Here is a 22,666-nt window from a genome sequence, read left to right as displayed (position 1 = left end):
CTCCAGTCATGGAGAGCTGAGTCGAGGCATCTCAAGAAATCCTAAATCCATGGACTGAGCTCTGCAGGGAAACACCTCTGGGGACAAGGGCTGGGAAGGGAATGTGTGTGAGAGGAGGAAGAGGCAGCCCAGCCACTCACTGTGGTGTGCAGAGATCAGCAGACATCAGCCATGTCAGAAACTCCTGGTTGAAAACCTCCTTCAAACCTTCTGAGCCTTCTGGAGGGGTCAAACTGCAAGAAATGAGCTAAGTCAGAGAAGAGGCAACTATCCAGATGTGGTGTGTAGCAGCCTCCTATCCCAATCCCCTCATCTTCACAGGGGTGTTTTATTTTCCTTGTCTAATAACAGCTTGGACACTGCTAAAGCCTCCAAAAGTTTTGCTCTCTCTTGGACACAGAGAGCTCCTTGCACACAGCAGTGATCTTGGCGTGTGAACATGGCTGTCAGGCTTGGGGCACCAGAAGAAAGGGGCCAGTGCCCCCCTGCCTTAAATCCCACCTCCTCTGTGACCCAGCAGGCATCAAAACAAAGGCAGAGTGTGGGTGAAGCAGCATCTAAACTCCAGACTCACAGAAGAAAGTCTTTGTTTCCAAGAGGGACTTTCCCCTGCAAGGCGCTTTTTCTTTTTAAATTTTATTTGCAATTAGGGAGATTTAGGGAGCACTGGAAAACAACGGAAAAAAAGTTTAAAAATGAAGCTCATCAAGCTGATTAGCATCAAAGGTTTCCCTTCCCCCCTCCAGTTCTCCCCCCAGCACAGGTTAGACAAACATCTGTCAGGAACAGTTTGGGGTGTGTTGATCCTGCCTCAGCACAGGGGTCAGACAAAACGACCTCTGCAATCCCTCAAAGCTCTGCTTGCTTTGATTTGGTGTTTTCCATCTGACTAAGCCATTCTCAGGGCCTGAGACACCTCTGTGAACCAGAACTTTGCTCGTTTCTCCCACCCCAGGTCATCCCTTGGACCCTGCTTTCTAAAGCTCTTCTCATGCCAAGGCTGGAAAAGACAACAAATGCCCCCAGATTCTTCTTCTGGGTGACTGGCCCATGACTCCCTGGAGTTAGAAATTCCTCCTTTTCTGCCAGCAGACACCAGGGTGGTGCCTGAAGGATGCAGGCTGGGTGTGGTAAGTGCTTTCCCCCCCTCCTTTGTTGCCACCATTGTAGGGCTGTGCAGCAGCAACCTGTTGTGGTTTCCAAACTCCCCTTCATGTTACAGAAATGCTTGGGGGATTTTAAACACAGAAGGTGACTTGAGAACAGATTTTTTCTTCAGGCTTTTGCATCTAATTGGCTTTTTGAACAGTTGTGACAGAAGCTAAGACTGGGGGGAGGTGAAACATCCTCTTGCCAGGCTGTTGAGCTGCTGACACAGCACAGTTCCCTAACACTCAGACACTCCAAACGAGGGCAGTGGCTCCAGATGGGGCTCCCTTACCTTGCCCAGAGGTACCTGTTCTGGGTGAGCTCATCTCACCATCATTACCACAACCAGGAGGTTTTCAGATTCTTTTCCTCTTTAAAAAAATTCAGCTTGGATGAGAAACAAAGTAGGGAGTTTCTCCTGAGTCAGGGAGGTATCTCCTCTAAATTAACTTTTCCTAACAGGAGCTTGTAGCAGTGTTAGGAGGAAAGAACAGTTTTAGTCCTTTGTTTAAAAATTAACTGGTCAACATGCTGAGGGCATGAATGAATCATAGAGACATAGAACTATGGAATCATGGAATGCTTTAGCTTGAAAGGGACCTTCAAGAATAAAGGTTTTGTTGTTTGCTTTTTTATTATTTTCCCTTGCGTTTTGATTTGATCAAATCAGAATGTTTTGCAGAGATGTATCAATTTCCTCTCATTTTCACTTGAGTTTTCTTTTGAGAGGGCTTTGTTTTATGAGGTCAAAGCTCTTCATTTTGACCTCTCCATTTGGATGCTTGAGGAGTGAATGAGTTTCAGCCCTGTCAGAAGTCTGTGCTTTGGCCTTATCAAAGCTCTGGGGTTGAGGCTGTGCTGACATTTGCAAAACAAAAGATGACCCCAATCATCTATTAATTATATTTTTTCATTTGTATTTTGTGAAGAAAAGTTAGAGAGGCTTCTTCTGGCCTTTGCTTTTGTCCTCACTCCTGAGGCACAGTTTCAAAATGGGAAACTCCCTCCTGAAATTAAAATCCTCTTCCTTTCCTACAAGGCACCTTTAACATCAATTTCTGCCCCAAAGCATTCCTTCAAAAGTTAAAAGTTTGTGCACCTTACCCTTCCCTGAGGCCAGATTTTTTTCCTCCCATCTCACCTCTGATTTTTCTTGGCTTTCAGAAGCCAGGAGAAGAAATCTTGGGCTTCCTGGGTGCCCAGGTCCAATCTTTGGCCATTCGCAGCTGGTACTTGGGGCTGAGCTTCTCTCTTGGATGGCTCGAGGATGATGCTGGGAAGGCGAAATTCGCAGAGATCAGGCCGGGCTGCCACGAGAGGGTGCCAAAATGTTGCTTTTCCACAAAACCCAACTCCCTCCCTCTCCATCCCCAGCAGCCAGAGGAGAAGGTGGTGGTGGGCAGGGAGAGGCACAGCAGCGCTGGGTGCCCGCAGCCCAGAGTTCTAAAACTTAGAAAAACAAAGCTCAGAAAAGCATTCGGATCAAGCCCCTAGGGGATCCCTGCTGCTGTAAAAAAAAAAAAAATTATTAAAAATATCCTGGGCTCTGCATTTTTCTGTCTCCATCCGTTGGCTGCCGACAGCTGAAGTTCGGACGGGAGGAACCTCCTCACTTACTCGCTTTTCTTCTCCCTCCTGGCCAGCAGCCATTCCACGAAGTTCTTCTTCAGCACGTTGTCCATCGTGCGGCTGTAGTCGCTTGCCAGGGTGGCCTCAGAGTAGCGTCTCTGCACTGGTTTGGCACTGGGAGCCCTCAGGCTGAAGCTCGGGGGCAGAGCAGAGAGACAGCATCAGGACCCGGCAGGGTTTTGCTTGCAGTCTGCAAGGTTTGGGGTTTGGGCAGCATTTTTAATCTCTTGCTCCGGGTTCCTGCACTCCAATGGGAGGAGGTGGCCAGAGAAGGGGGTTGCATCTCTCCTCACCCCTCTTCCCAGCTGAGTTTCAGCAGGGACAGCTCAGGAGGAGGAGAGCTGGGGATGCTGAGCAGCTGGAGGCAGCCTGGTTGTCCCTGCCATAATCTGCTTTTGGGCTCCAAACCAGGGCCCCAAGTGTGCTCAGGCTCCTTCTGCAGTGAACTGCACCCCCAGAGCCAAGGAAACCTCCTGTGTCCTCAAAGGGCTCAGGGATGGGACAAGGGCTGAGCTGGAGACCAGGGCTGAGCTGACAGTGTAGACAGAGTCCACACTTAAATTAACACAGGATTGCAAAGCTGAGCCTTTTTTTTAAGTAGTGTTGTCTGGGATTGCAGCAGCTCCTACTGCTCTAATAAGGATTTTTGGGGATCTTCTCAGGTGGTAATTGGAAATTTTGTAGCAGAAAGAAAGAAAGGGAAAGTCTTTCCTGTGTACCTGCTGGAGTGAACTGGTGATGTTTTCAGAAGCTTCCAAACACTGCATGCCCCCCAGCCTCATTCATGTGAGATTATTACATCTTGGTTTTAGTTCTTGGCCAACCTTCTGCTCCTGGTTGACTTCCAGCTTGTTCTTCCTAACCCAGAGCCATGAAGTTTGTAGGGAAAACTTGGGTGTTCCTGGCTCTGTCTCAAAGGCTCAGGGCTTTAGTTTGATATCTGCCTTATCTTTTGGTCATCTCTGTGTGCTTGGCTGTCTGTTACCTGAGATCTACCTCAGGACTCATGTTCTCACCTACTCACCAAGATGCCGATGCAAAGAGTCCTCTTGCCTCCAGTGGGGAGCTGGAAAAGGCTCCAAACACACCTTGAGCTTCACAAAACACTTACCCAGACACATTCTCTTCCATCAAAACAAAACCCAGAGAAGCGAGGAGCAGAGAGAGGACTTTGACAGACAGCATCCTCTTGGCCGATTTCTCTGTTCCAAAGCTGATGTCCAAGTCCTGTAACACACACAAGTGACAGGACAGTGAGCCCAGAGGCACGTGCCCGTGCTTGTAAGTGTGTTTCTTCAGCCCTTGTGCTTGGAACAACCTTCTGGACCCTAAAACCCCTCTTCTGCCCTTCCCAGTTAAATCACTTTCTCAATGCCGAGGCTCTGTCCCACCACGGTGTCTTTTACTGTGGGTTCCTTCTACTTTTCTTGTAACCATCAAATTCCTTGTGGGGCACAGATTCCTGGAGACAAGGGCTTTGTCTCCCTCTGTGTTTACAAGCTGACCCTGTGGGTCCCTCTTTGTGCTTCCAGGATCAAATCAATCTGGAGGATGTGAACGGGGAAGGTTGGCTGGATCGGGCAGTTCAGTCACAAGAGCATCCTCCTTATCCCACCCCATGGCTTTAGGAGCCTGATCTAATTTCTGGGAGATTTTCCATTGGGATGGAGAATGCCTTATGTAGGAGCCAGAGTCAGGGAATATCAGTTAGGACAAATATCCCCTGGCGAGTGACAGGCTCAGCTTCCAAGATTTATTAGTTTCAAGCTGTTCCCAGTCCTCACATCCACAGCTCAGCTCAACAGCCCTCGGACATTTGAGCTCATTTAATTACTATTCCAGCTCAGCAAACTCCCTACAAAAATGGGTCTGATCATGGATCACAGATATATTTTGTTACCCCTTTGTTAGAGCTACTTCTGGAGGCTGCAACAGAGCTGCTGTGAAGGGGAGTAATAAAGTAACAACGAGAAAAGTTCTAGGTCAGGACTTGGGTATCCCAGCCGTCAAAAATTTACTTGTGCACTGATAGAACTTTAGTTAGATAGAACTAATAGAACTCTAAATATTTCTACTCTGACAGCAGCCTAATTATTGGTTTGGAGAGAGAGAATTTGCAAGTTTGGCTGTTGGTTGAGGTTAAGGCTTTTTAAAATCTGTTTCTGGTAAACTGTGACAACTTTTACAAATGTTTTCAGCCCTTCCTATGAAGTGAGAAGAATATTAAACGTGTCACATTATCTCTGACACATCCTGGTCTGAGGAACACTCTTAAAAGCAAGGGTATGACATTCTGGACAAATTAAAAAAAAAATAAATCAAACCCTAAAATCTGAATGGGCAAAAAAATCCCCAAAACACTTGGAGCTAAAGCAATAAAAGGCAAATTGTTACAGAGCATGTTCACAGCAGAAATCAACTCCATTATTCCAAAAGCTGAGGAATATTTGAAATGAGAACAGAAAAAGAAGTGTCAGGATTCCCCCCTTATTTCCTTTTCATTTCAGAGATTGGTGATAAAACTGTGGGTACAGTGGTGGCTCTGAAAGCAGCCAAGTGGCGCAAGAACATTGTTCTGCTTTGGGTAATTATTTCTGATGCTAAGGGAGGCAATGGTTTGTAGCCTTCATCTCAAGACAGGGCAGTACTCCTCCTCTGCAGGATGTAGCCAGACAGGGAGGAAAAGCAATTCACATTTTCAGAGACTCTAAAAAAAAAACACCAAACATTTTTTGAGGTGGTTCAAGACCCCTTTTCCTGTGCCACTGAGCTGGGGTCACTGAGATCTCCCAGCCCTGCCTGGCACAGTTTGCTGTGGTTCCTGCTCTCTTTGGAGCCTGTTATTTTACTCCTTCACAAAAGGAGGAGCAAAGGATCTTTGTATCATGAAGATCTTCCAGTCCCCCATGCAGTGCTACACAGCATGATCCGTGTTTGATTCATAGCTGGGAGGTCCCAAAAAGCAACTGAGAGCTGATTTCTTCTCGTTTCCCTGTGTAGCACATGGGGAAAGGTGCAGATCTTTCCCTTTACAACCCAACACATACACTTCTGAGGGCTTTGCTGCTAAAGCTACTGAGAAAACAGCCAAGCTTGCATCATTTTGGGGAAAAATTCAGCTGAAGACACGGGCTGTTCCTGCTCTGCCATGCACTTGCAAAAACTTCACTCCCACTGTTCTCTTAGGAGAAAAAAAGAGGAAAAAAAAGATGAAATAGAAAGACTAATGAGTTGCTTCTTACCTTCTTGCTTGTCTGAAGCTGCCTGGAGGATTTCAGCCACTTCTAGTGCTCAGAGGAGACCCTGCAGGGCTTTTATACACATTTGCTGTGCAGGACCAAACCCACTTCCAGGAGGTAAACAGGAAATCAAGCACCTCATCAAAGCAATTCAAACCCACTTAGGCTGCTTCATTAGGTCCATTGACATACAGAGCAGGAAAACAACCTTTTAAAATATGTTTACATTAATGGCAATTAAACATTGAGGTATCACAAAATCAAGAATGAGCCCGGGTGGATGGGTGGAATACATACGGCAATGGGCTAAACCTTAATTCCATGTGGCACCTCTTGCCATGATAAAAATTTCCTTAACTTCCAATCTTTTCCAAGTGTCATCTTTGATCCAATTTGCTCCATCTCTTCCAGAAGGAATAAATTTGCTAAAATCCATAGCTTCTGTCATATTTTTTTTTTTTTTTTTTTTTTTTTTGCTACCATCAAATCTGGGCACCTCAGTTGTGCTTGGTGACCCCTTTGTGCAAACCCCAGATAGTGAAAACTGCCTCTCTCCCCCAGAATGTGTGCTCTGAGAGGGGAAAACAGGATGAGAGTGACAGACAAGAAATAAGCAGGAAATAGGGAAGCAGTATTGGTTAATGAAGTGGAGGGTGGTGGCCCAGCAGCCTCCTGGGGGGGTGAGGGCTGGCAGCTGGGTTAGCCTGGAGCTGAGAACCCATTTGAGCTGGTTCTGGGCTGGGTGAGGGATGGTTTTCCTGTGGCTCTGCAGCTGCTGGGGACACGGGTCAGTGAGGCTACCACCTCCCCCTGCCCCTGCACAGCTGGCTCCAGGAGAGCAGATGTTCTGCAGATGTTCGGTGGTGCCATCAAGGATCTGAAGGGCAAATCTGCTTCCCAGCAGCTCTGCTGCATCAGGTATTTCCCCTGGTGTCTGACCTGCCCTGCTTCCCCCAGGTCTCTCTGGCAGAACAGGATTCATGACATTTTAACCCCAAAATCCTCTTGAAGGGCTGCCTGCTGCTCTAGAATCACCCCTCATCCACAGCTTCAGTCTGGGGAAGGATTCAGTTTGTTCCAACCTCCCCTGTGGGGTGAAGTGAAGCAGAGCCCATGGGCTCAACTTCTGCAGGAGGTTATCCAAGTTACAACCTTCCCCTCAGGTCTCTCAGTCTGGTTTTGTTATTTTTATTATTACCATTATTGGGTTGTTGGATTTGGGGTTTTTTGTGGGTTTTTTTTTTTTTGGTGGAGTTGAGCAGAGCTGCTGGAAGCAGGAACCCCCCATACCTGGAGGGATGTGCAGAGCCTCCCAGGTTGGTGCTGGCTCAGCTGCAGCAGGGATTTGTGTGGGAAAGCAGCAAGCAGGGCTCCTGCTTGGCAGGGCTGAGCCAGGAGCTGCAGGAATTATGACAAAATTGAGGGTCAGTTGTTTCAGTGAGGGTTTCACTGTGCTGGCCCAGTGCTCCTTGTCCCAAAGTGCAGAAATCCATCATGGGGAGGAGCATTTCTTCATGGGAAGTTTCTCCAATTTGCAGTTCCCTCCGAAAAAGGGGAGGCTGCTGCTCTTCTGACAAGTGCTGCTGGCCCACACCAGGAGAGCACGGAACGAACCAGGTGGCTTTTTTATGTTCATCATTCAAATGTCATTTTAAAACCCTCCTGCTGCAACCAGCCTCTTAAGAAAAAAAAATAAAATATATATATATAGTTGCCTCTCTATTACCTTAAGATAAAGGCTCAGGAGGACGTTATTGGGGTAAATTAAGAGTTCAATGCTATTAGGGAGTAATTACAACTCGCACAGGAACCACTTACTATGTGGCTCAGCCCTCTGGTGAGCAGCAGAGAACATGCCAGGGTCTCCAAAAGCTTTTCAGCCATGCAGAAGCATCGTGCCTGCTGTAATAAACACTGCCCTAGAATAGTTGCAAGCAAACAATTGCCACTCGGAGCACAGTTGCTAATCAATAAAATGGAATAGTTTATCCCAGTGCCTTTATTAGATGTATTCTGAGTCCTTCCCTCCCAGCCAACTCCAGTATCTTGTTTCTCCAAAGCACAACCTATTTGTTTGCCTCTCATTAAGTGCTTCTGGAAGTTATAAAATTAATAAAGTGAAATAAATATCCAGCAACATTAAGGGCTGACCCAGGCATTGCAGCCATGGTTGGTGCAGGGATGCAGCTGGTACAGCAGTGTGTGAATCTAAAATTTCTCCCAGTCTTTCAAACAAACAAAAAAAACCCCAACCAGGTTTGCAGGAGGGTTTTCCAAAGCCAAGTTTGGTTACAAAGCATTTTGAGTATTAGATGTCCTGTAATCATGGCAAATAGGGCTTGAAGTGACCTTAGGAGGTCACTCATTCCCTCCCCTGCTCCCAGACAGCCTCAGCTTTGCTTACATCCCCTGGAGTGGACAAGTCTGATCTGTTCCCAAAACTTTTCAGAAATGGAAATGCTGCGAACTTCCCAAGACTTTTTTTTAGTTTTCAGCTCTAACATCTCCCCTTCAGTGCTACTGTTTCTACCTTTCTCCTATTCCTGGTGGGTGCAGTGAATAATATTTTTTTCCTGGTTCTTTGTTGTTGTTTTTTTTTTTTTTTTTTTTTTTTTGGAGGGGAAGCAAAAAAACACCCGAATGGGATCTACAAACCATGTGGAATCTGGACTTCTTGCTGCATGCTCTGCCCTGTTTCTTTTTTCCCTCAATGCCTGTGGTACCTCCCAGGAGCAGTGACCCACAGGACAGTGACCACGGTAGCAAAAAGCCCCCAGCAGCACCTGGAACATCCACATGGGGAAGGTTTATTTAAACCACTAACTTGCATATCTCCCCACTTCCATTTTTATCTCTGTGTGTTGTGCACTGTTACTGCTGCCAGAGGCTGCAGAGTTGAGCTGGACTTGGTCTTGCATTAAGACAACCTGGGCTTTACCCTGTTAGCACTTTAACTTGCAGCAATTAATCTGAAGGTGAAACTCATCCTTGAGTCCCCTCCTTTCCAGCAAAGGTAGAGCCAGAACCAGCCAGCTGGGGAGATCAGAGTGGTGAAGCTGCAGGAAAGGAGAAGAAATAATCAGTCCTGCTAAATCCCAAGTATCTACCAGCAGGACAAGAAACCAGACAACCCGGCCCACGGCAAGGCGCCTGCCCAAGTGGCTGGTTCAGTAACCTGGAATTATTTCCACCTCCTGCCCTTTGCTGCTCTCCTAACATCACCTTCCTGTCAGCCCAGTGGTGCTGGCTGGGGGGTTTGGGGCAAGGTTTGGATTGTGAAATGACCTCAATTTTTTGCAAAAATGACCCACACCAGGCAAGTGTTGCCCTGCAGGTTCCCACCTGCCAGGATTCCCTTGTATTGGGTATAAAAAATTAATTAAAAAACCCCTCGAGGGCTGAGCCTTCTGCTGCTCCAGGGGTTTTCAGACGTGGAAGGGATGAAAAGCAGTGGGTGCTGGAGGGCTCTTTGGGGGCTTTAAAGTGGGGCTTGTAACTGTAGGGTCCCCAAATTTATCTTGGTGGGGCACAAATCCAATCTAAATGCCTTTAATTCAGACTGTAAGGAAACCTGAGACAAATACCTGCAGTTACTGAAAGGAAAACATTTCGTCTGTGCTTTCTGAGTGCTGCACATGTTGGGAGGGGGGTTCGAAATAGCAGCTTGTATTTGGAACAAGGCCAGGGGGAGTTCAGCAGTGGCAGGACTCATCCCCACGATGCTTTCTCAACTGAGCTGAGTTTGTCATTGTACCAAGTGCAAAACTTTCTCCCACTGCTCCATCCATCCGTGGGGGAAATGGCTGCTCCAGCTCCCTGGCCAGCTGCTCACAATGGGTTTGGAGGGAGAAAAACTAAACTGACAGGTTAGAAAGTTCTGCTGTCAAGAAGTGGCGGCGTAATCATTTTGGAGAAAAAAACTGAAAGTGGACTGGCTGAGCAACAGCATCTCAGGGTTCAGTCCCAGGAGCAATTTTCCTTTCCTCGAACTTGGAGTTTTCCACTTAACCAAAGAAAGGAACCATTTCCACTGGGAAGAATAAAACATAAATCCATGCAGACCAGCTTTGGGGGGCGAGGGGGGGGTTTCAATTTTTCCTGAGTGTTCCTCACCCCCAATGAGGAATTCAGGGTGATGTTCCAAGGGACCTGGGGAGGAAGAGCAGAGCTGAGCACCCTGCTCTGGTGAGAGCCCAAAAACTGGAAAGCAGGAGCTGGGAAGGAGAAGCAAATAGTGGTGTGGTGTGGTTTGGTTTGGTTTGGTTTGGTTTGGTTTTGGTTTGGTTTGTTTTTTTTTAGTTACCAGAACTAAAGGATTTTTCAGGATGGGAGTTAATTTTGAAGCCAGAGTTTCTTGTAGTGTTTGCTTTGTTTTTAACTGAAGCACTAAAATGTTTAGGGAAGGGGCAGAGCTTCCACCAAGTTTAACCATTTCCACCTTCAGCACTTGCTGCTTCTGAGCCTCCCACCCTCCAGGGAGCAGAGGGACATTTCCCACCTCTCAGCCTTTGATGCTCCTCAGCTCCAAGAAACCATCACTTAAACACCAAGAAGAAAACAAGAAACATCTTGTTTCCAAGAAGAGAGAACCAGGGTATAACTGATAATCTGCTTCCAGCCTTAATTTTGTTTTAAAGCAGAGCCAGTTTGATTCTTAACAAATTTATCAGCAGGAGCTTTAATCAACTGGATCTTAGATCTGAGCTGGTTTTCCAGCCATGAATATTTTCCACATAATAAAAACTGAACAAAAGGGGGTTTAAACTGGGATTCCACTTAAGTAAAAGGAAATATTTCCCAAATGTAACCCTCACTCTCCTTATTCTGTTGAATTCTAACCGATGTTTGAAGGACAGGTTTGCTCCACATTCATTTCAGCTAGTTGAGATTTGATTGAGACAAATTCTAGGAAAACAAAATTCTTGGGTTTTTTTTTTCCTGTGTATTTTACTGGAAACTTTCAGCCTGTTTTTATTAGCTGCTAATAAATACGTGTTTTCAAACTTTCAGAAATGCAGATGTTTTTCAAAAGTTTCTAGGGTCTCTAAATGCATCTTTAGTGTTGTCCAAATTATAGATAAGTGAGATGAACAGATTTTTAAAAAATCACACCATAACCACAAATTAAAGCAAGATTCAAAAGTTAACAAGCAAAAAAAGAAGAAAATATATTTTGTTCCTGTTTACTGCTAATCTGTCATAAAAAATTAGTTCTTTTTTAGATGTGTTCTGCCTGAGCTCAACAATACTCCAGCAGACTGCAGTAATTACACCCCTGCAGCAAACCCTCATTTCAGTGAATTCTGAGCTGCATTATTTAACACCCAGCTACAACCTTCTCCCTTAAGAAATTTCCCTAAACTCCTAAGTGGCAATAATAATTATTTCAACTTGTAGATAAATTGTAAAAACTCATTAAGACCACTTCTTCCTGATTCAGAGATTGAAATCTTTTTTAAAAAACCCCTCAACTTCTGCCCAAATCAGATTTTTATGTATTGAATCGGAAGGAGCTTTATGTTGATGGGAGAGTAAAATTTGAAAATGTTTGTACAGCCCCACGGAAAAAAAAAATAATTAAAACCCCCCAAACCAACAGCACCTGAGAGTGCTTTTAAAAACTACAACCCAATTTCGAAAAATCCCGGGGGAGGAAAAAGGCCAGAAGGACTTTTTGTAAGTGACAGTGCCCGGGTGCAAACTGTTGCTCAGCTCTTCCCTGCCTCCAGCTCAGCAGTTGCTGCTGACACTGAAATAAGGGAGGGGAGAACTGATTCCCTTTGGGGGGTGGATTTTGTGGGGCTGAGGTTGGAGGGAAGGGCTGCAGCCCTCCTGCTCCTCCCCAGCAGATCAATGATTTGAGTCTCTGCTGGTTGCATTCTCTAAATACCTTGAATCTGGAATGCTCCAGCCAGGGGAAGGAGGTTGACTGATGGGTTTTCTTGTTTCAGATCTAAATTGAAGACTTCTCTCTTTATCTGCATGTTTTTATTTTCTTTTTTCTTTTTTCTTTTTTCATTTTTTGTTTGTTTTTCGTAGTGTTTGGTTGGTTGGTTGGTTTTTTGTGGGGTTTTTTTGTTTTGTTTTGTTTTGGTTTGGTTTTTTGTTTTGTGTTTTTTTTAAGCTTGGTTTTCTTCATGCCCAGGATTGTGTTACACGGGGAAGGGATTGGGTAAACCAATAAAAGCAACAACAAAAGTATTCTGGTCGAGATTAGAAATAGATGCCAAGCAGAGGGTGGGTGGTTTCTTTTAGCTGTGGTTTGAGGGGGGGACGGATCTCAGGAAGGTGCACACCAAAGTTTTCAGCCAGGGAAAATTTGAAGTGGATTTTCTCATCTGCAAGATTTTTTTTTTCCCTCTAATTTTATCACTTTTCTTTTCACCTGTGAATTGAAGGCTTGGATTCAATCTTGGGAAACCTCGGGACCAGGCAGCAGAACTTCTCCACAGCCTCCTCTGGTTGATTTGGTTTGGTACTTCCAGGAGAGCCAAGTTCTGCGTCTGGAAGGATGGGAACCAAACCTGCCCTGGTAAGGAACATCTAAACGGTTTTAAGGCAAAGATCCCGGGGCAGCAGGCTGGATGATACAGGAGGAAAAGCTAAAGGCTTTTTTTGCTTTAAATGATCGTGTCTCAGGATTTTTATAATTAATTTTCATGGGGTTTCCAGGAGGCTGTAACACAGAGCACGTACAAATGTCCCCGGGTGTGTGCATCTAGTTCTTCAAATGTCTGCAACTTCTGCTTCCCGAGTATCACCAAATTTATTTACCAACCAATTTTCCGCCTGGCTCCTCCTCAGCCGGGAGGAAAAGACGAATTGAAAAAGAAAATAAAATTTATTTCTCTAATAATTAAAAATCTTTTAGCACTACAACTCAGCACCCCACATCTGGGCGGCACCAGGGAACAACCACAGCTGCCCCTCGACTTGGGGGTCCCGCCCACCCCTCTCAGCGCTGTCACCCCCAAAGGTTACCGGGGGAGTGTGCGGAGGGGGGTCGGTGCGGGTTGCGCTCCCGCGCAGGGAGCGCGGAGTTCTCAGCCGAGCCTTTACTTCGATGGGCAAAATTCCTCTGGTCGGGATTTTTCTTTTATTTTTTCAATTTTTTTTTTTTTTTCCCGGATCAGGGATGGGATGGGGGACAGAGTGAATCCCCCCCTCTCCCGGCGGGTGGGGCAGGCGGGAGCCGCTTTTCCCGGGGCGCGTTGCAGTTAATTGCGGGCGCGGAGGGGCAGGACCGTGCCCCTACTTGCAGAACAACGGGAGGGAGGGACAGGGCGGAGGGGGAAAGATGAGGATGAGGGGAGCCGCGACCGCCCCTTCCCCTCCCCGCCCGGCAGCATCCGGGGCTGAGCCCCCGGCGCCCCGGGGCTCCCCCGCCCGCCCCGTCGGGGAGGCAGGAAAACGGGGGAGGATTGTGGGCGGTGGGGGACATCCATGGGGGGATTGCTGCTATTTTCAACCCATCTTGAGCCTAAAAATAAAGCTCTCCAGAAAAGGCAGGCGGGAAGGGAAAGGAGGAGGGGGTGGGGTGGGTGTGTTTCTCCGCACATGCCGACGGGGCGACCCCCCTCTCCCCTTCCTCCCTCCCCCACTTCCCAGCCCCGTCGGGGAACTACCCTCCTCCACCGTGGGGCCCTTTTGTGCCGGGAGAAGCCCTCCCCTGCCTGCCCTTTCACCCCCGCCCCCCGGCCCTTTCCCCGAAGGCTTCCGCGGGGCTGCACATGAAGGGCTTAAAACAATGCCGGGGACAATACCCCCCCCGGGGGGCTCCCCCAGCCGCCCCGCCGGTTCAGGCCAGCACCGGGGGGGGGGAGGGCGGGTCATTTCCCCCTCCCCCGCTACTCTTCTATCCCCCCTTCATCCCCAGTCCCCTGGCGCCAAGGGACCTCCCGGCCCCTTTGATGCCAAAGTTTTTTACACCCAGAAAAATCCCATTGAGGCACCGGGGGAAAGGGGTGGGGGAGGGGCGCAGTAGGAGGAGGGGGCGGGGGGGCTGCAGCAGATGGGAAAGTGCGTCCGACGGGACGGGGCTGGGCGGAGGAGAGGGGGGAGGAGAGGGGGGGACACACGGACACCCACATGGGACGGGGTGGGGGGAGATGCGTCCCTCCGCTCGGAAAGGAGGCGGTGGTGGTGGGGTGCGTGAAGGTAAATAACGTAGTATTTAAATTAAAATAAATAAATAAGTGGATGCCGCCCCTTCCTCAACCACCCCACCCCCCCTCACACCCACCCACCCCCACCCCCGGCCCCTCCCCCAGGGGCTGGGCCCTCCCGCATCACCACGTGGCTTCCTCCAGCAAACATTTTCACTCATTTTCCAGGTCGGTTTTATTTAGAGGCGGTGCCCGGCTGCCGAGAGGCGTCCGGTGACACTCCAGTGCCACTCCGCCGACTTGGGGGCCCCCACAGCCGGCGCCACCGCCTTGCCCGCCGCCACCACCACTCGCCGGAGCCGCCCCCCTCCCATAAGAAACCCCCTCCCCTTCCTCCAGCAGCCACCGCCCCCCTCCCCAAAGGGGAAAAAAAAAGCCTTTTAAAAAATAAAAGGCGAAAATAATAGAAAAAGAGGAGGGGGTTAAAAAGAAAATAATAATAATAAAAAAAGCAGCTAAACGTCCGGCTGTGGGGCGGCAGAGCGCGGCTGGAGCCCGACGGCGCGGGCGCACCGTGGAGCCCCCCCGGGAGCCGCGCTCCGAGCCCCGGCGCGCCGCCGCCTCCCGCCCGCCGCCGCCCCCCGCTTCTACCGCCACCGCCGCCACCATGAACAAGCTTTACATTGGGAACTTAAACGAGAACGTGACTCCAGCCGACCTGGAGAAAGTCTTCAACGACCACAAGATCTCCTTCAGCGGGCAGTTCCTGGTCAAGTCCGGTTACGCCTTTGTGGACTGCCCCGACGAGCAGTGGGCCATGAGAGCCATCGAAACTTTTTCGGGTAAGGGACGTTTAGCTCCTCTTCCCCTCCCCGCCCTTTTCCTCCTCAACCCTTCCCCAAGCCCCCACTTAAAATCCCCCCCCCACAACCAACACGTGGGGTCCCCCCATGCTTCGTTGCGCCTCGTCGGGGTTTGCATCAGCGGGAGGTGGGGTGGGACCCCCGTTTCTCCTCCCCCCCAAAAAAAATAGTGTGTGGGCGAAAAGAGCACCCCAACCCCCCACCCGGCCCCCCTACCCTCACCCCTCCTGGGGTTTTGCGGGGTGGCCGCCCCGGCAGGGTTGGGTGCGGGGGTCCCGTCGCGGTCCCGGGCGAGTGGGCTGGGACTTTGGCCATTTTGATTTGAAACTGGGTTTCCTGGGGCATGTGATGTGTGGAGTAGCGCGAAGGTCGCCATGCTGCTCGCGGGGAGAGAAAAATCTCCCCGTGAAGCAGAGAATTTTGAAAATATTTCAATTTTTAATTATTTTTTCCCCCCCCCCCTCCCCACATCTCGGCTTGGGCTCCCCCCACCTCCCGCCGGGCTTTTCCCTTTTTCTCCCCCCTAAAAAAAAAAAAAAAAAAAAAAAAAAAATCATCATAATAACCCAGCAGCAAAGAAACCCACTCCATTTTCAAAGAGAAATCCATTTCTGCCATGGAGTTACAATTTTTTGAGCCTTTTAATGGGGAGAGAGAGAAGGGGAAAGAAATCATCCCGAAGGACTTCTTGCAGGGAATAAAAGAAGGCAGAATTCAATAAAGGCGAAGAATTGGGCTCAAAATATTATTCGTCGTTTTCTTTCAAAAGGGGGATGAACTAAGGAATTAAATATTCCTAAGGAACATTGTCCAGGCAGCTAACTCACCACTCCCTCCCACTGCTTCCCATTCGAAGCCAGTCTTAGATTTAATAAAATGCACTGGTAAAGCAATCGGGAAATGCATTTCTGGGTACTTGGTCGTATTTTGAATTAAATTGTGAGGTTTCATGTGATAGTGTGTTACCCAAAGCTTTCTGACCACTCCACCACTCCACACAGATTTTCAAAACCAGACACATTTTGTTTTTAGGGAAAGTGGAGCTTCATGGAAAACAGCTAGAGATTGAACATTCAGTACCTAAAAAGCAAAGGTAATGCAGTGTTTTAATTTCTTTTCTTGTCTTTATTTTGAAATTTCTGTGGGGGAAAAAAACCCAACATGAGATAAAGGAGGAGAAAAAAATTAAATTGCACCCAAGGATGTGCATGTGAAATTAGAGATGTTGGTCACTTGGTTTTAGATACATCCCCAGCGAGATGAGAGGCAGTTTTGAGGATCAATCATTAACAACTTTTTTTGGTTGTTGTTGGTTGGTTGTGGTTTTGGGTTTTTCTTGTTTGTTTGTTTGTTTGGTTTTTTGGTTTTTTTGTTTTTTTCTACACAAAACTTCCTGTGCAAGTTGTTTGTTGGTTTTGGTTTTGTCTTTTTTTTTTTTTTTTTTTTTTTTTTTTAAAAAAAAAAGAAAAAGAAGCAATTCTGCAGCAGCTTGCCCAAGGTGGTTGGATGGCTGAGGAGCTTTGAGTTGGGATTTTCAACTTGTGGCAGTGGAAGAATTTCCCATCTTCTCTTGGAAAACAAAAGATTTCACCCAATTCACCGACAAGCAGAGTGTAAAATTTAAAAAAAGAATATATACATATATATATATATATGTATGTGTATATAAAGGATTAAGAAAATAGAATTTGCTGGGATTCCATGAGTGAGGACTTTACAAGACTGAAAACCCCCCCATGGGGCTGGGCCGTGCTGGGGAGGGATTTAAAACCCAGTGAGCACGGGGTGCTGGCCTAGCTCCTGCCAACCTGCAACTTTTCTTTTGTGCTAAGAACTGCCTTTCTTGGCATTTTCCATCTACCTGCCCAGCAGCTTCACCCACCACCAGCAGCCTTGCCCAGCCTGACCCTTTTTCCATCTTCTTGACCCTTTGTTGTTGAGCGCCGAATGCCAGAGCAGCCCCCAGCCCCGTGTTCCCTACCCCTGCTGGGGCTCAGAGATCAATTAGAAAGAGTATTTCTATTTTTTAAAAACTTAGTTGTTGGGTTTTTTGTTTGTTTTTTCAGAGATTCCCTCCCACATGCACCTTCCCCAGCTCAAGGAGAGGCCACCCAAGCTAGGGGCAAGGTAATCCCTACCCCCAAATAGTCCACGTTGGATCGTGCAGCTTGATCGGCCACGTGAGGAGGAGGTTAACTTCGGGCTTGGAGGGAGGAGAAGCCATCTCTTCCTCCCCAGACTCTCCCAGTTCTTCCAGGTCTTAACAAAACCCTCCCCAGCTCCTTGGACTGGGTGCTGGGAGCCCATTTTGGGTGTTACTCCTCTTTTTGAAGGGCTGCAAAAGTTTACAGCCCCTGGCTGTGGCAGAGCAGGTTCCTCTGGAGGGGGAAAAGAAAATATCTAATAGTTTCCTAGCTGAGATTTTATTATTATAATTATGATGATGTATTTTTTAGCCCCTGGTGGTGGTGGTATCGATCATCATAGGGTCGTGGGGGTCACTGGGGTTTAATAATCAACGAGCAAAAGGGGATTTTTGGAAAGGCAGTTACACACAGTAACATTCCCAACCCCTCCTTTATTTATTATTATTATTATCATAATCGTCATCATCAACATTTTTCTTCACGCTGCTGGCTCATCAATGGGCTGGGGGGAGCAGACCCCCCACTCCCTGGAGAAATCCACTGAAACCCAGGAATATTTCTTTGGTGTCTCTGGTGGAACGCGGGGGGGGGGGGAACTTTACAATAGGTTGCTTTGCATTTCTTAAAACGTGCCGTGTCTCTGTTTAGTTGCTAAACCTCTGTTTTAGGGGGTTAAAATGCAGCTCCCCCCACCTCCGGCTGCTGCTTTTAAAGGGACCCGAGCAGCGTTCGCAGCCGCTCCGGGCGAGGGGGGGGTCCGGGGGGCATCGCCGGAGCGCCCGCGGTTACTTTGTCTCAATTTGGGGAAGTAGTTTGTATTTCTGGGTCAGGAAACCAAATGAAAACAATCAAAAAACCCCCGCAACAACAACAACAAAACCGAAGGCGACTTTTTGGTATAGAGGGGCTTGTAAACTTGGCAGGTTGGTTGCCCCAAACAAAATGTTGGGGGGTGTTGGGTGTATTTTGCTTCCCACCCCCTCTCCCAAGCCCTGGCTCAGGGCTGAGCAGGGGGGCTGCATGAAAGGCAACTTCTTTTTCTTCTAATTCTTCTTTCTGCTTGTTTTTAAGACTGGATTTTCCAGTTTCAGAGCACACAGAGCAGGAAATGGTTAATCAAGTGTGAGCAGGGAGGACAAAATCCGATGGGTTTGGTGGGATCCAAACAAACCAGCCTCCCTCTCCCTCCCCCATAGCCTGATATAAATTTTTATTTTTACTATTTATCCCCTTTAGAAATGTGGGAAAACAAGTCACAAGCATTGGTGAGCTTCCCAACGAATTTATAAAGTAAAAAACCCACGTTATTTTGTTTTTCTTTTGATTATGTTTTTCTTTTTTTAAAAGTACAAAATAGGAAAGCTTGAGGAAAAGTGAGAGGGGTGGTTTTAGGAACTAATGTGATGGGTGAAATTGAAATCTTTCCTGCTGGTGGGTTTCTTTTCTTCTTTAAAATCTCTCCTTAACCCCTCATAGAAATTAATTATAAAATACTGAATGTGTTCATATGGCACCAAAGAAAAAAAAAAGAAAAAAAAAAAAAAAAAGGAAGAATGGGCTGTGTGGTTGCTGCACCAAAATACCCAAGAAGGATAAAGTGATTTAGAGTTGTTTAATTACACTGAATCTTCAACTAACACTTAAAGCTGAAAATTATGTTAATGATCACAGAGAACCATTTTAACTAAATACTTTAGCAGTATTAGAGTATAAAGAAAAGTCAGTGTTGATAAATACCCCGTTTAATTAAAAAAGCTGAGGCTTTAAGTGAATGGAATAGATTTGCTTCAAGTATCTTGTTGCTGGTGGGGAGTTATTTTTGCTTGAACTTTGCTGATAGAAAATCTTGGAGAAACTTTAGAGGATGTGGAAAAAACAAATCTGAAAAAATCGTTGCATGCTTTATTCTTTGGAAGGATAAAAAAGAAAATATTGTTTAAGGCAAAGAAAGAAATAAATTCAGTTTTCCTACTTCAGATTAAGGATTGCTTTGGGTGGGGGTTGGAGCTGAACAGCCCGAAGTTGATGGGGTTGAAAAAATGAATGAATGAATGAAGAGAGGAGGAGGGGTGAGGGGGGAAAAAAGTGAATCCATCAAGCAGACATTCCAAATATGAGGAATGTGGAAGTGAGTCGAGCACAGAGAATGGAATTGGGGAGGGGGGGAAAGAGGGAGTTGGGTTGATAACAGCTCATAGACTTAAAACTTAAAGGGTGTGTTTTTAAGTCGAGATCATTCACAAGCAAAGCTGTAGGTTTAGAAGGGTCCTTGTGCTCCAGAGCAGGACGTGGGAATTATTCAATGTTGTTAATGATGGGAGGACTGAGTATGGTGGAGAGAAATGGATAGAGAAATCAAAACATTTGCTTTTTTCCCCCCCATTCTTCGTTTCAAAATGATGTTTTCACACTGAAAAAAACCTTCTCTTTGCCTGGGAGTAGTTGTGCAGTTAATTATTCGTAACGAAATCTTTCAAAATAGTTGATAAAGGCGAATGGGATTTTTTTGTTCGTCATCAGTAACCCCCAGAAGTACCTTTCTCCCTCTCTGATGTTTGGATTCTCTGAAAATTTAACTGGGGAAAAAAAAAAAAAAAAAAGTTTGCTAGTTCTTTTCCATTAAAATGAAAACACTTTTGTGAATGCTGAGACAAAATCTGTTTTTAATCCAGCCTTTAAATCATTCTCTTTCCCTTAGAACAGGTCTAGTTTGCAAGCTATAGGAGCACTTAAAGTAAAGATTTAGCAACACTCTGGTTTACAGCAGGGCTTGCAACTGGTAAAGGAGTCTGAGTGCTTCTTGCTGAGTTTTGTGGGATTTGGAAAAAAGGTGATAACCTGGAGTTCTTCTTGGTCGTGTTTTTGTGAGCCCCCAGCTGTGGGCTGAGAGCTTTTTGCTCCTGATTTGGCACCTCTATAAGCATTTGGAAACGAGTGGATTTTGTTAATTTCCATCTAGAAAAACTAGAAAGAATTGGTTGTGAAACTGAGCATTAAGAATTTGTCAGTAAATTTTCATCCAGAAGGTGTAAAACTCAGATAAATGAATCAATTTTAACACACCTGGGAGAAAGAATATATTTACCAATTTAGAGTCTTAAGTCAGCAAATCCTTGAAGTCCCCCTTTCCCTATCTGGCAAATAAGTCTAAGAAATTCCAAATTTAACCATAAACTTCATAGCCTCAAGTTTTGAACACGTAGAATACAGAGCCCATCCCCTGGAGATGCTCTTTGTTAAAAATCTGATTTTTTCAATTCCAAAGAAAAAGAATAAGTAGAATTCCCAAGAGAAACCTCGGTGGCAATTGGTGGGGATGGACTCTGCTTGAATTTGTTTCTCTCTTTGCTTTTTAGTTTAAAACCCAAGCAAACAGAGATATGGGGAAGGGAAGCTGGGGTTAAAGTACTCACTTTGAAAATTGTAATCTTGCAGAATTAAATAGGGATATATATATATATATATACACACATATATGGAGATTTCTGCCCACCCCTAACCCAAACTTCCAACAAGGTTAATGTTTTCCAAAGTTACTGGGAAGGTTTGGGGAGAGTGCAAACTGCTCAGGATGGCCCAAGAGTTTGCAGCTCCAAGCTGGAGTGGAGGGAATCATCTCAGCCCCTTTTTTCCTGATGGGGTCACTGGCTCCAAACCTTCCAGATTTGCTGGATTTAGGGATTTTAGCATTGCCAGCTGCCTCTCTCTGGGTTTCTAGGTGAAGTGGGGTTCCCAGTTACTGGAAAGCCTGTGATAAACTGGGGATAGTGGGAAGGAACCAGCAGGAAGAGTTTGCAAGGGCTGCCTCTCCTCCTCTCTGCCTGATGGGTTTGAGCCTTTGTACACCTTTAAATTCTTCTTCTGCCCAGAAGTTATTTGGGAGGGTTCTGCACTGTTCAGCTGGGGGGGTTAAAAAATGGACTTGCATAGGGAAATTGAAAAATTTAAGAAAACAAGTGGCACAGGAGCAAAAAATGTATCAGAGCTGGGGCTGATGCCCCGCATCATCCTTTATCTGTTCAAGATGGCTTTTACTTGCTGCAGGGAGAGGCACCAGGAGTGTTGCAGAGGCAGTTATGGAAGATTTGCTCACTAGGAATGTTTTTCTTGATGTATTTTTTGAAGCCCAGCCCCAGGAGGTGTTTGCCCACTCTGGAGATTGAGGTAGTGTTTTATCTCAGCTGCTGACCCAGATTGTTACCAGTCAGGGGGTGAACCCTGCAGGGAATTCAACTTAGAAATCTTTGCTGGGGTTTCCCTGAACATTGCAAGTTTCTTCTGGAGGTTGTGGAGCCAGGGAGGGGGTTGCAAGGGTCTGGGTTGGAAGGTTTTTCTTGTTCCTACAAGAGGTGTTGGGGCTTTGGATGTGTGCCTGTCCATCTGTCCTCTCTTCTTTGCATGTTTGCTGGGGACCTGTGAGATGTTCTGCCCAGGTGGCATCAAGACCCCATGTCCCTGCAGAGGGGATGGGTTTGGGCAATGTTGGGTTTGGCCAAGATGACCTCAGGAGGTTCCTTCCCACTGAGTCCTGCCCTAAGTTGAGGGCAGATGTCTCACACTGAAGCAGGATGGAGGTTTCCCACTAGCTCAGCATTGGTGCTGCCCCTGGGGAGCTGTGGGAAAGTTACTATAAGGTGTTTTAAGCTGCTTTGCTTCAAACCAGTGTATTTTGCTGGAATAACATGCTGAAGGGGAGTAGAAACCAGTTTCCCATTGGCTCATGCCCATGACCTGCTCTTCAAGATGCTGGAGCTGTCTTTGCATTTGGTTTTAAAAGAAAGGGGAAAAAAAATTAATATTTTAATTAAAATCCTCTTGGTTTTCTCCTTTGGGTGGAGTTCACCATGAAAGGGGCTTTCTAGAAGGGGTCTGATGAAGGTTGGGGTCCTGCAGCCCTTTCCTAGCTCCTGTCCCTTCCTGCATGGGACACTGCCCGACTCTTGTCCCCTTCCCTGGGGTTTGGCTTCAGCTTAGGAGCATCTGAAGCAAAGAGGCTGCTTTTTGGGGCTGGTGCCTGTTTAGAGGAGAGGCTCTGGGGTACCTGGGTGGTCTGTGTGAGCTGGGAAGCACTTTTGGGAAAGGATTCACCCTCCCTGTGCTGCTGCTTCGAGTTGAGTGCGCTCCAGCTGTGTTCCCATTGGGGGAACTTCCCCATGGAGATTCATCAAACTCGAAGAGTTGAGAGGACAGTTTGTGGAGATGGTGGCTGGAGGGGAAGGGCCAGGAGTGGTGGAACCTGACAGGAGGGAGTGGGGACATTGGTGGGGATGGGAGCAGCTGGAAGGGCAGCGGTGAGAGCATCCTACTGATGGGACAGAGCCGGGAACTGCAGCTTCCCCTCAGGAGGAAATCAAATGGGGAAAAAAAAAAAAAAAAAAAAAAAAAAAAAAGAGAGAGAGAGAAAATAAACAAACATAAAAAAAATCTGTCCATCTGCCTCTGAGGAGCCCTCGCAATCTGCCAGGAAATGGGTCATTTATTTTATTGTAACTGACACTTGGGAGCCCTGACATGGGCAGAGCTGAAATTTCACA

The 22,666-nt window shown here is 46.8% G+C and overlaps 2 protein-coding genes across 3 annotated transcripts in view; one reads left to right on the top strand and one right to left on the bottom strand.

Annotated features, from left to right (window-relative positions):
* Positions 1-136: 136 nt before the first annotated feature.
* On the bottom strand, positions 137-14,791 carry GIP (gastric inhibitory polypeptide). Its single transcript, XM_030465716.1, has 5 exons — positions 14,696-14,791; positions 3,890-4,005; positions 2,767-2,913; positions 2,291-2,422; positions 137-233 (listed from the first exon to the last, which is right to left on the bottom strand). Exons 1-5 carry the CDS (start codon positions 14,789-14,791, stop codon positions 137-139), a joined length of 588 nt encoding a protein of 195 aa, XP_030321576.1.
* Positions 14,684-22,666, top strand: part of IGF2BP1 (insulin like growth factor 2 mRNA binding protein 1) — a 23,688-nt gene continuing 15,705 nt past the window's right edge. The window contains exons 1-2 of one of the 2 annotated variants that reach the window (XM_030465940.1): positions 14,684-14,964; positions 16,018-16,078. In XM_030465940.1, the coding sequence (XP_030321800.1) occupies positions 14,790-14,964; positions 16,018-16,078 (236 nt within the window). In that variant the 5' untranslated portion in view covers positions 14,684-14,789. The remainder of the gene's footprint in view (positions 14,965-16,017; positions 16,079-22,666) is intronic. The other variant, XM_030465941.1, reaches the window with a different exon arrangement.

Source organism: Calypte anna, chromosome 27 (genome assembly GCF_003957555.1).
Source record: "Calypte anna isolate BGI_N300 chromosome 27, bCalAnn1_v1.p, whole genome shotgun sequence".
In the NCBI taxonomy this organism is placed as follows: Eukaryota; Metazoa; Chordata; class Aves; order Apodiformes; family Trochilidae; genus Calypte; species Calypte anna.
The sequence above is the reverse complement of the archived record's forward strand: the minus strand, read 5'-3'. Positions and strand labels throughout refer to the sequence as shown.

Excerpts from the sequence above, each read along its gene's own strand:
- GIP (XM_030465716.1), bottom strand. The coding sequence starts at position 14,791 with ATGGTGGCGGCGGTGGCGGTAGAAGCGGGGGGCGGCGGCGGGCGGGAG. Across the intron at positions 2,423-2,766 it reads AGGAGGGAGAAGAAAAGCGA|CATCATCCTCGAGCCATCCA; the intron begins GTAAGTGAGGAG and ends TCGCCTTCCCAG. Across the intron at positions 234-2,290 it reads AAAGCCAAGAAAAATCAGAG|TTTGACCCCTCCAGAAGGCT; the intron begins GTGAGATGGGAG and ends CATTTCTTGCAG.